Raw genomic sequence first — 12,525 nt, 5'->3', positions numbered from 1 at the left:
GATCGATACAATGAGCATGGTGAAGACGTTTTCTGCTATAGACTGGACAAGCTGAACATGCTTCAAGGAGTAGAGAAGAAGACCAGCGTACAGGGAATTGCAGTAGTCAAGGTGAGAGATGATCAAGGCAATGAGCTAAGAGTATATGAGAGGAAGAGAGAATGAACAGAACAAATGCGATTCAATGCACAAATAGAGGAGAGCAAAATTGCATCAATTTGAGGCTTGAATGTGAGTTTAATGTGGAACATGACACTTAGGATTTTTATTGAGTCCTTAAAAGGAAGAGAGTGACCATCAGTACAGAATGGGAAAGAAGAGTGGTGTAGGGGTTACGGAAAATAATGACCTTGCATTTAGAGCTATTTAGAAAGAGTAGATTATCGTTAAGCCAACTTGAAATGTGAGTGAGACTGGATTTGAGAGAGTTAAAAGAAGTGGAGGAATCAGACACGCAACAGAGGATTTGGATATCAATGGCGTAGCAGAATAATGTGTATCCCTGTTCTTGGTGAGCAGTGGGGAAAGAAAAACATTAAAGATGGAAGGGGTAAGAATGGAACCGTGGAGGAGAACAGATTGCAAGTTGAGGATTGAAGAAAAGGAATGAGCATGTGCAAGCTGAAAGATGTGTTCCGAGAGATAGCTAGAGAACCAGAATAAGACAATTCCAGAGATACCTAAGGAATGAAGATGGTAAAGAGCAAAGAGTGATCAACAAGGCCAAAAGCTGAGGAGAGATCAAGGGATACCACAAGTACGGAGGTGTGTTGGTCTACAGAAGAATGGATAGCATCATGAAATCCTACTTGGATATATGGGTGTCCGAACAAAATTCATCAGTTTCCCTAGTCAATGCTGTCAGGAATACATTAAATAATACAATTTAAAACATTAAATAAATCTCACAGGTATTAATATTTTGTAGTCAGTTTGTCACTTAATAGCTAAAAAGGTAATTTACATACTTTTTAAATAATTTATGTGTGTGTTTGCAATTATTCAGTTTATCAGATATCTATGATGGATAGAGGACAGATAGGCAAAGCTTTCATGCCATATTCTTAGCGCATAAAAACTGGGCATGCTTTGGACTGATATGGAGGACCCTGTAGCAAAGGGATTGAAAATTTGGGTAAAAGGCATGGAGATGGGCAGAAGGTGTTAGACTGAGTGTATATATATGTGTGTGTGGAAAACTGCAACTGAGCAGACTGGGTGAGCCAATTTGGTTGTCTTCTGTCATCATTTACTTTGTCACTATGTTATAATGAGCTATTGTTGTACCTGAATTCCTTTAAATAGCTTTGCTAACAGAGCAACGTGTTCAGCCTATTGAGTCTCTTAGGATCTGATCTAATATCATACAGATTGAGGATGTTCACACAACTGACCTGAAAAGGTTTCTGTAGTGATTAATAGGACCAGTGAGTGCTCCTGGCTGGGAAAAGATGTAGAGATAGGCTTCTATATCTTCTTCTGTTAATCTACAACCATTCCTTCCAATTCCACTGGCTTGGCTGATGAACAGATTTTTAAGAAACTGAAGGAAAATGATAGAAATGCCTAACATATTGACAACTGAAGTGTACAAACATCAAAATACACTACGGTTATTTTAACTGTCTTTGGAATGAAAACTGGATTAATTCTGTAAAGAATTCTCAGATATCTACATAGGCTACATTAGTGACTATCAAACCACAGAATGCACTATTTTGTGGCTCACCCTTTAACATTAATAGTGCACTTAAAAACTGCGTAAGGTAAAAGAACCTACACCTTCTTTTCCTGCAGGTACTTCTTCCATCTAGAACAATGTGCATGGTTTTGAAAATCCCAAACTACTCTCAGTATTTACTCCTCTGCTCCAACCCTACTCCAAGGATACCTTCAATACAATGTGGATAAAAGTATTTGTGTTGTGAAACTACATCCACACTTTAACCTGCATAAAGGACAGGCAATTATTTTTTACACAGATAGAACATTTTTTCATTTGCACAAATCTTTATGAAAATTGCTCTCTGTTAGTAGCAGTAGCTTGTTCATTCATAAGGTAGCTTTGTTCAAAACATCTTATAAACCAAACAAATTGGTTCCAATTGAACTGGAAGCCCGACAGAGCAAGAGAAAACTCTGAGGCCCCTCACCTCTTCACTCCCAAAAGAGCACATAGCTGGCATGGCAGCACTGAGAGGTCCACTCTGTGAGACATGCATCATGTCTAGCAAAAGGGAAACTTACAAGGATGCTATCTATAAGAATACACTTTGGTAAATAAGCCTTAACTGCTGACTCAGTCGTTTATAGAAATGATTAATTTGTATGACAGCTACCATCAGTGATACATTAATTATGGAAAGTGAGCACCCTGATTTAGCTCACCTTGAAATCGTGCACTGCAAGCATGAATTCTGGAAGCCAAGGCATTTGGAAAAAGAAGTAGTGAGCAGACTTGATCAGTTGTGAAGGGTGCTGAAGAACATATTCTGAAACAGAAATCCCCGTGAATTGAAAATGAAGTTGATGGCTTGAAACAAAACTATTAATATCAGTACCTTAAAAGATGCAGCTGATAACTGACTATTTTATAACTGTAAACATCACAAGGTCATTTTAAAATCTGTAAAATGTATGTGAGCATGTATATAAGAAGGGAATCTATATACTTTAAAAAAAAAAAACCTTTGTGAATTCTGTACTTCAAGAAAAGCTGAAAGAAAGTCTTGACTTTCTTCCAGATTTTCTTGAAGTACAGAATTCACAAAGGTTTTTTTTTTTAAGAATATAGATACATACAATGTGTCATCCTATTAAAAGGTAGTGAAAGAAAAAGTGGCAGTAAAATATGTCAGAATAACAGAGATGATACAAAATAATTCCCCCCAAATAATATAGGGAACAAACAGGAGGAAAAAGATCTCAGCCTTAGTTTATTTTTACATTTATTTCACCATTTCATATCCACCATTTGGATATTCCAGCACAGCAGTTTACAAGATTCAATTATTAATGAAGAGGAAATAGAAGTAAAGCAGTACTTGATTGTGGCGGGGGGGGGGGGGGGGGGGGGGGAGGGGGTATGTAGAGGAGGGCATTATATGAATAAATGGCCATCTTATACTACTACTGTCTTATGTACATTATGTATCTTTTCCCTTTTTCGCTATATGTTGTTCATGATACCTACATTGGTTCCCTATAAAAGAACGTATTGCTTTCAAAATCTGAACCCTACTTCATAAAATTATCTATGGTGAGGCCCCAGGATACATGACAAACCTCATAAACCTACCAACCAGAAACACATCCAGATCCACATGAACATACCTAAACCTCCACTACCCAAGCTGCAAAGGACTCAAATACAAATCAACCTATGAATCCAGTTTTTCCTACATAAGCACACAACTGTGGAATGCTTTACCAAAGGCTGTGAAAACAACGTATGACCACTTAAATTTCCGGAAATCACTAAAAACTAACCTGTTCAAAAGGCCTACCCTTCCAATCCAACTTAAATGCCATGACTCTGCAATACAACAAAACCAAAGCACGAAATGGACATAACATAACTCTTCCACTTCCACTCAACAATGCCCCAACTGTGCCTGTTCCACTCTAACCTATCTTACCCAACATCACATTGTATTTGTTCTTACCGGAATCGGCACATGCCTCTCCGGTACTATGTAAGCCACAGTGAGCCTGCAAATAGATGGGAAAATCTGGGATACAAATGTAACAAATAAATAAATGTTGATTGATGACTCAATGAACAGATTTAACCTAAGAGAAAGCTGTTGTTCTATGTATCACATCCGCAACCGGTCCCCCTGCCGCCACCCCTGAATAAAAAGGTCTGAAGGTTCTTTCTAAACTTTTGACAGGGTGGTTTCATCCATAAGTGTGGCAACTTACTCCACAGAGATGGACTCATGGAAGATGTCCAAATGAATCTGCCAAAATGCTGGTACAATCAAAAAGATTTTGCTGGGAAGAGCATAAGGTTCTTTTCATGGCTGTGGTTGTGTCCCTGCATCCAGACTCACCTTTTTCCAGTGATCTGGCTCTGTGGCTTCTCCGGACTGCTTTGTTCCTGCATTGATGCATTTGCTGCCTGGTGTTCCTGCCATCCAAGCCTTTCTCTGATGTTCCTGCTATCCAAGCCTCACTCTGGTGTTCCTGCTAGCCAAACCTCATTACAGTCTATTCAAGCCTCATTCCAAGTTGTGACATCATCAGCAAAGTCCTTTATAAAGCACCTTGGAACTCTCTCATGCCTGGCCTTTGCAAGAGGTCTCTTAACCTTGTCTTTGTGTTCCATGTTTAGATCCAATTCCAGCTTGGCTTTGTTCCTGCATGCCTTGATTTCTGCCTGGTTTTGCTCCTGTGAGTCTTGTCCCTGAATTCTTGTTCCTGTGTGGGGGGTTTTCTGAACCTTGTTTCTGAAAGTTTGGCTCTTGCTTTAGCCAAACCCTGCTCTTGGTTTCTGTTATAGTTTGACTATAGCTCCTGCTTTAGTCTAGCCCTCATTTTGTCTCTTGCTTCAGTTATATCCTGTTCTTACTTTCTGCTAAAGCCAAAGCTCTGTTCCTGCTTTCTGCTAAAGCCACCGCTCTGTTCCTGTTCCTGCTAAGCCAAGTCTGTTCCAGATTCCTCTTCCTGCCACGTCAAGTCTGTTCCTGATCCTGCCAAGCCAAATCTGGCTACTGCCTTGTCTATAGTATTGCTTCTGTTTGTTCCTGTTGCCTAGCTCCTGTCCTGTTTTATTTGTCAAGTCTGTGTCTGGATCCAGTTCTTATCCTGCCTTGCCGTGTCTGAACCCAGTTCTAGCCTTCTTCCTATGTCTTGCTGTGTTCCTGTGTGGGTTCAGTTCTAGCCCTTTGTCTTGCTTTCTTGCCTTGTCTGGATCCAGCTTCTGTCTTGCCTCTCTGTCTTGTCCAGTTGTGCCTAGTCTTGCTTCGTCTCATCTTGTCCTGTCCAGATCCAGTCCTTGCCTTGTCCATTTCTTGTCCCAGTTTTGATCCAGTTCAGAGTCTTGCCTTGTCCTGCCTGGGTTCCAGTTCTGGCCCTTTGCCTTGCTTTCCTTGCCTTGTCTGGATCCGGTCCTTGTCTTGTTTATTGTACTTTGTTGCCTCTGCCTTGCTTTGTCTAGTTTCCTGGTTTATTCTAGTCCTGTCTAGCCCAGTCTTGCATTGCCTAGTCCTATCTTGTTCTGACTTCTGCCTTGTGCCAGCCCAGGTGACTTGTCCGCCTCAGCTCCAGCTGCGGTCCAAGGGCTCACTATCCCCGAATCCGTGGCAGTTCTCAATGATGAACATGGTAGAAGATAGTGTGCTAGGGAAAATTGTAGACCTGAATGATGTTATATACCAGAATTAAGATCTTAAATGTGATCCTGTGATGTACTGGGTGGCTGTGTTCTTCCTTCAAAAGGGGCATTATGTGATCCCACTTCTGTGCACTCTTTATTAGTTTCACAGCAGTATTTTGAAGAATTTGAAGATGTCAGAGCTCAGTTGAGTAAGTTCACTTTGGTAGTACTGCGAGGCTGCCACCAGAGATCGTGGCAGCCATTTTGAAGAGGAAGCTGCAATGGGCAGGAGAGAGTGGGTATCGCTCCTGCACTTTGTCTGCTGGTCCATCAGGGATTAGGAAGGTAGGCCTGGGGGAGGGATGATCCTTGGAAGGCCAGATGGTGTTTGAGGGGTGGGAAGGAGGGAATGGGGGAGGTTTGATGCTGTTCCGGGGGTGGGATGGGGATTGGAATGGGGGAATCAGATGCTGTTCTGGGTAGGTAGGAGGGGAGATTGGAATAGAAAGGGTCATATACTGTTCTGGGAGGTAGATCGGAATGGGGGGGGGGCAGATTCTGTTCCGGGGAGAGGGAGGGAGGAGATCCAAAGGGGAGGGCCAGATGCTGTTACAGGGGGGAGGGAAATGTGATCATAGTCATGGGGGAAAGAGGGAGGGAGAACAGAGTCGGAGGCAGTGAGAGGGGGATGACAATACTCTTTGGCAAGGTGGGAGTGACAATCACACTTCAGGCTGGTATCCAGAAGTTATGAAGGTGCCAGCTGATATTTAGTGCCAGCACTCGCACAGCTAACAAGGCAAAGTTAGGGCTGCTATTTATGTGGTCCTACATGTGTGGGCACCGGCACAGAATACTGCCAGCACCTGCATAACTCCTGGCTCCTCCACGACTCTGCTCCCGGAATGCTGCTCTCCTGTCCCCTTGATACAGCCAGTTAGTGCTGATATTTAGTGCCACTGCTTGGCTAAGTGCTGCTGAATATCGGCAGATGGGACACTTGAGAATGATTTAAATGAGCAAGGACCTTTCCTGCCCACTTAAGTTGCTTTCAACATCAGGCCCTAAGAAGCATTTGACTCCAGCACATCACTGTATTAATTGTTGTTTTCCACTTTCATTTAAGATTACAAGGACCATTAGAAGACTTTTTGAAATGCTGTCCTTCCTTGTTTTCAGGAAACTTGTCTGCAATTTTCTTTTTGCAAGAGTGCTAATTTGAAGTGTCATTCACTAAAGATGCTCAGCAAACCATTTTAGGGCACCAGAAATTAGTAGAACACTATAAAGTATGCAGTAAAAATCATATTACTTTACAGATTGTATTGAAAGACATACACTGGAAGAACCAGGAATCTACATAGTGGGCAGGCAAGCAGCACCTCCACTCTCCTTTCTCATCCCTCTGTTCCATGTCTTCCCTCTGTCCTACCACTGCTGCCCTACCTATTCCCTGTCCCAAGTCACAAGTAAATGCTGCTCACAGATCATCTTTTCAATGAGTTTTGAGGAAAAAAGTAATGTCGAAACTGGGCGATAACTGCCCAGAGAGGTAGAATCAAGTTTGCAGTTCCTCACTAATGTGAAAAGAGCAGCAGTTTTCCAGAGATTAGGAAGGGAACCAGATAACAAGCTGTGTGAAACCAACTGATAGGCAAATGGAAAAAGCTCTAGGTTTGGAGCTTTTAACCAGTCTGGAGGAAGTGGGGTCTAATAAAGATGAAAGCAATTTCTTAAAGAAATTAAATTAAGGAAGATTAAAGGTGTTCCAAAAGGAGGAGCCTAACGAGGAGTGCGGTGAAGATAATGGTAAAAAAGAATCTGTGAGGGGAATGAAAGAAGACTCTAATTTAGAAATTTTAGAACAGAAATAGTGCACTAAAGTGTCTGCAGTAGGAGAAGAATCTGAGGCAGGTGTATGACAGCAACCAACAGATGTAAATGTCAAGTAAATCGCAAATAATTGTTTCAAGCGGACGAGTCGGAGAAACTTACTGACTTCACGGTAAACCTGGAGGACGTAATGGGGCAGTTCGGCAAACTGAAGAGTAGCAAATCTCCTGGACCGGATGGTATTCATCCTAGAGTACTGATAGAACTGAAAAACGAGCTTGCGGAGCTACTGCTAGTGATATGCAACTTATCCTTAAAATCGAGCGTGGTACCGGAAGATTGGAGGGTGGCCAATGTAACGCCCATTTTTAAAAAAGGCTCCAGGGGAGATCCGGGAAATTATAGACCGGTGAGTCTGACGTCGGTGCCGGGGAAAATGGTAGAGGCTATTATTAAAAACAAAATTACAGAGCACATCCGAGGACATGGATTACTGAGACCAAGTCAGCATGGCTTTTGTATGGGGAAATCTTGCCTGACCAATTTACTTCAATTCTTTGAAGGAGTGAACAAACATGTGGACAAAGGGGAGTCGGCTGATATTGTGTATCTGGATTTTCAAAAGGCGTTTGACAAGGGTGGATGTGAAGCGACTGTTCACGCTATCCAAAAATACTAGGACTAGAGGGCATGAGTTGAAGCTACAGTGTGGTAAATTTAAAACGAATCGGAGAAAATTTTTCTTCACCCAACGTGTAATTAGACTCTGGAATTCGTTGCCGGAGAACGTGGTACGGGCGGTTAGCTTGACGGAGTTTAAAAAGGGGTTAGATAGATTCCTAAAGGACAAGTCCATAGACCGCTATTAAATGGACTTGGAAAAATTCCGCATTTTTAGGTATAACTTGTCTGGAATGTTTTTACGTTTGGGGAGCGTGCCAGGTGCCCTTGACCTGGATTGGCCACTGTCGGTGACAGGATGCTGGGCTAGATGGACCTTTGGTCTTTCCCAGTATGGCACTACTTATGTACTTATGTACTTATGTAAGGTACCTCATGAAAGGCTACAGAGGAAATTGGAGGGTCATGGGATAGGAGGAAATGTCCTATTGTGGATTAAAAACTGGTTGAAGGATAGGAAACAGAGAGTGGGGTTAAATGGGCAGTATTCACAATGGAGAAGGGTAGTTAGTGGGGTTCCTCAGGGGTCCGTGCTAGGACCGCTGCTTTTTAATATATTTATAAATGATTTAGAGATGGGAGTAACTAGCAAGGTAATTAAATTTGCTGATGACACAAAGTTATTCAAAGTCGTTAAATCGCGACAGGATTGTGAAAAATTACAAGAGGACCTTACGAGACTGGGAGACTGGGCGGCTAAATGGCAGATGATGTTTAATGTGAGCAAGTGCAAGGTGATGCTTGTGGGAAAAAAGAACCCGAATTATAGCTACGTCATGCAAGGTTCCACGTTAGGAGTTACGGACCAAGAAAGGGATCTGGGTGTCGTCGTCGATAACACACTGAAACCTTCTGCTCAGTGTGCTGCTGCGGCTAAGAAAGCGAATAGAATGTTGGGTATTATTAGGAAAGGTATGGAAAACAGGTGTGAGGATGTTATAATGCCGTTGTATCGCTCCATGGTGCGACCGCACCTTGAGTATTGTGTTCAATTCTGGTCGCCGCATCTCAAGAAAGATATAGTAGAATTGGAAAAGGTGCAGCGAAGGGCGACTAAAATGATAGCGGGGATGGGGACGACTTCCCTATGAAGAAAGACTAAGGAGGCTAGGGCTATACAGCTTGGAGAAGAGACGGCTGAGGGGAGACATGATAGAGGTATATAAAATAATGAGTGGAGTGGAACAGGTGGATGTGAAGCGTCTGTTCACGCTTTCCAAAAATACTAGGACTAGGGGGCATGCGATGAAACTACAGTGTAGTAAATTTAAAACAAATCGGAGAAAATGTTTCTTCACCCAACGTGTAATTAAACTCTGTAATTCGTTACCGGAGAAAGTGGTGAAGGCGGTTAGCTTAGCAGAGTTTAAAAAGGGGTTGGACGGTTTCCTAAAGGACAAGTCCATAAACCGCTACTAAACGGACTTGGAAAAATCCAAAATTCCAGGAATAACATGTATAGAATGTTTGTACGTTTGGGAAGCTTGCCAGGTGCCCTTGGCCTGGATTGGCCGCTGTCGTGGACAGGATACTGGGCTCGATGGACCCTTGGTCTTTTCCCAGTATGGCATTACTTATGTACTTATGTAAGGATTTGGAGAGGATTTAATTAAATTTGAGAAATAGCTTTTTTGGCCTTGTACAATTGTAGGATAAGAACTTTTGTTGAGTTTTATAGGCTTGCAAAGAGGCTGAACTTCTGGTTTTATGCCACATGCATTCTGCCCTATGGACCTGTCTCTTCAGCAATCTAAGGCCCGGATGATATCAAGGCTTCCTTTGGTAAGGAGAGGGCCTACTAAATTGTAGTGGAGCTAGGAAACCCAATGAGTGGCAGACAGCTGAATGCCAACATTCTGCTTGACCATCTAAGTTTATTGCTGAGAAATTCCCAGGAAAGGAAACACTAATTGAAAAAAAAGCAAAAAGGGATTAAAGTAGTGAAGATGCCTCGTCCAGTAGCTCAAAGATGTCATACAGGCTTAGGTAAAGAACTAAGAAAAGGTAGATGAAGAAAAAAAAAAAAAGTAATGGTCAAGGTAGAGGAAATACCCTGAAATCAATTGGTTGAAGAGGAGATTGCTCTGAGAGATAACTAAGTCCAAAGTGTGACCTTTTAAATGTGTAGAAAAATTAACATTTTTGATAAAGGCCAAGATCTGCTAAGAAAGTAAGAAAATGAGCAAATCTCAGCTGAGATGGAATGTAAATGTGAAGCTTCATTGGCTTTTTCATGTTATAACACAAGATAATAGGGTATGAAAAATCAAAGAACTTAAGGATAGTGACTGATATTTCTTTTTCTGTTTTTAAAGATAATGAGTTTGTTTATTGAGCTATGACTGATATTGTGGCTAGCTAGACAGCTATCCACTGAATTTAAAACCAAATTTGAGGTCTTTTTCACCCTCAGATTTATTTGTTCCCTGCACATTTGGGTGAAAACCTTTTGTATAATCTTTGTTGTCCTATTAAAAGGTAGAAGTCATACTTGGAATGTGTGAAATCCAGAAACTTCATTCTGTAGCATCAGTGATCTTCATTATACAGACAATATATACATCAGGTAATACATTAAATACAGTCTGCAGTGAAGATGAGTACAAAATAATTGATAGAATATAGTCCTCTTGTAAATATGTTGTGCACGGTACAGGAGTTAACATCTAACAGAAATTAAAAACAATCATACTTTTTACGAGAATCTATTACACCCAGTGGCGTAGCCAGACAGCCAATTTTGGGTGGGCCTGAACCCAAAGTGGGCGGGCACAAAATTTTCTCTCTAACCCCCTCCCCCAGCATTTCCCAACTCAAAAGATAAATACTTTGGCTGATGAAGATCCCCAAGCTCTGTCAAATGAAAACTTCCACCAAAGATGACCAGAATTTACTTTTTCCAAGCTTGGTCGGAAGCAACAACTCCTTGAGCCAACGATAGCAGCACCCCGTGCATGCTTAGTTGTCAGTGGCTCAAGGATGCTGCCCCCATCTGCCAAGCTCAGCAGAAGGGATTTCTGGCCACCTTCAGTGGAGGTCCTCAGCTAGCAGGGCTCGGGAATCCCCACCAGCTACAGCAAGGGTCAGGGCTGCTGTTAGCCATGCTGGGGCCCAGGGCAGAAAATAAAGAAGCCCTCTCCTCTTTAATCTCCCCATCTGCCCTTACAGTCTCACACTGACAGACCATCACCAAATACAGAACAAGGGATTACAAATTAGAAATAAAAATATTAGACAAAAATTGAACTGAGAACCTCAACATTTAGTGCAACACTGGAGAAATAAAAACAAAAATGCATTTCCTTTTCTACTGAACACAATAAAACTGAACATATTCCATTTAAAACATTCAAAATAAAATTATTTTTCTACCTTTTGTTGTCTGGACATTTTATTTTTCTATCATGTTGGTTTCAGTTTCTCCTTCCCACTTTCCCGTCGTCTTCTGCTAATTCTTCAAGCAACTGTTGTCCATTTGTCTTTTCTCTCCTCTCGTTCCATTTCCTCACTACAACTGCTTCTGAAATATTGATCTTTCCATTTTAGCTCTTTCCTTTCTGTATTTTGTTCTTTTCTGCCTCTGTCTACTCAAATTTAACCCTCTTTCTAAACTTTTTCCTCCTTTTTACTTTTCAGATATCTATCAAATTTTCATCTCCTTTCACCCACTAGCTCACCCATATCCAAACTCATTCCTTCCCAGCCTTCCATTCCCTTCCATCCTCAATCTACGCACCATTACCATATTTCTACCACCTGTAATCACTATCCTCTCATTCATTTCATTACCATCTCCCCTCTCTCTTTATCCTTTCTTCACACTCATAGCCTGACATCTCCCTTTTACCCCCTCCCCCTCCCTCCATTTTCCTGCATTTCTCTCTCTTACCCATTGTCCAGCATATCTCCCTTCTGCCCCTGGATCCAATATCTCCCTCTTCCCCCTCTCTTGTGCAGCACCTCTCCTTCCCTTTGCTCCACCTCTATGTCCAACATCTCTCCCATATTGTCCACTATCTCTTTCTTTCTCTCTCTCTCTCTCCCTGCCTTGAGCCCCTGGTCTAACATCTTTTTCTCTCCCCTCCAGCCATGTTCAATATTTCCCTCTCTCATCTCTGACTCCCTTCCCTCCACTGTCATGTCCAACACTTTTTTCCTTTATTGTCCTTTGCCACTCCTCTGCAGCCTTTCCCTTCCTCTCCCCACCATAGCCATATCAAACAATTCTCCCTCTCTTTTTCTCCTGCATCTCTCCCTCCCCCATGTCAAACAATTATTTCTCCACCCCCACCGTCTCACTCACTCACTCGCTCTCTCCACCCCACCCCCTCTCACAGAGCAGGCCCAGGGCAAGGACACTGATGCCCAACCACTAGTTTCTCCTCCTGGCCACTGCTGTAGTGTGGCGGCCTTGAGGAATTGCTGTAAGGCAGCTTTCATGCCCTTCCCTGCCTCTCTCTCCACCCCTGCGTCCCACCACGCCTGCAATGAAAATGATTGTCCTCCCCGCCAGCGCTGCCTCGGCCCCTGCACGCTACCCTGCCTCTGTCCCTGCCTGCATTCTTTTCTTCGATCGTCGCGTCACCGGCAGCGCTGCCATTCACTCAGGCAGCTCCGCTCCCCTCTGCAGCGTCCATCCGGCTCTTTCTGACGCACTTCCTGTTTACGTAGGGCCAGATGGACGCGGCAGA

General features: G+C 42.6%; 1 protein-coding gene across 1 annotated transcript in view; it reads right to left on the bottom strand.

The window, feature by feature from the left end:
• Positions 1-12,525, bottom strand: part of EPHX4 (epoxide hydrolase 4) — a 62,613-nt gene that overhangs the window by 16,075 nt on the left and 34,013 nt on the right. The window contains exons 5-6 of the mRNA XM_030206724.1: positions 2,389-2,492; positions 1,395-1,543 (exon numbers count right to left, since the gene is read on the bottom strand). Coding sequence (XP_030062584.1) covers positions 1,395-1,543; positions 2,389-2,492 — 253 coding nt within the window. The remainder of the gene's footprint in view (positions 1-1,394; positions 1,544-2,388; positions 2,493-12,525) is intronic.

Source organism: Microcaecilia unicolor, chromosome 6 (genome assembly GCF_901765095.1).
Source record: "Microcaecilia unicolor chromosome 6, aMicUni1.1, whole genome shotgun sequence".
NCBI lineage: Eukaryota > Metazoa > Chordata > Amphibia > Gymnophiona > Siphonopidae > Microcaecilia > Microcaecilia unicolor.
The sequence above is the reverse complement of the archived record's forward strand: the minus strand, read 5'-3'. Positions and strand labels throughout refer to the sequence as shown.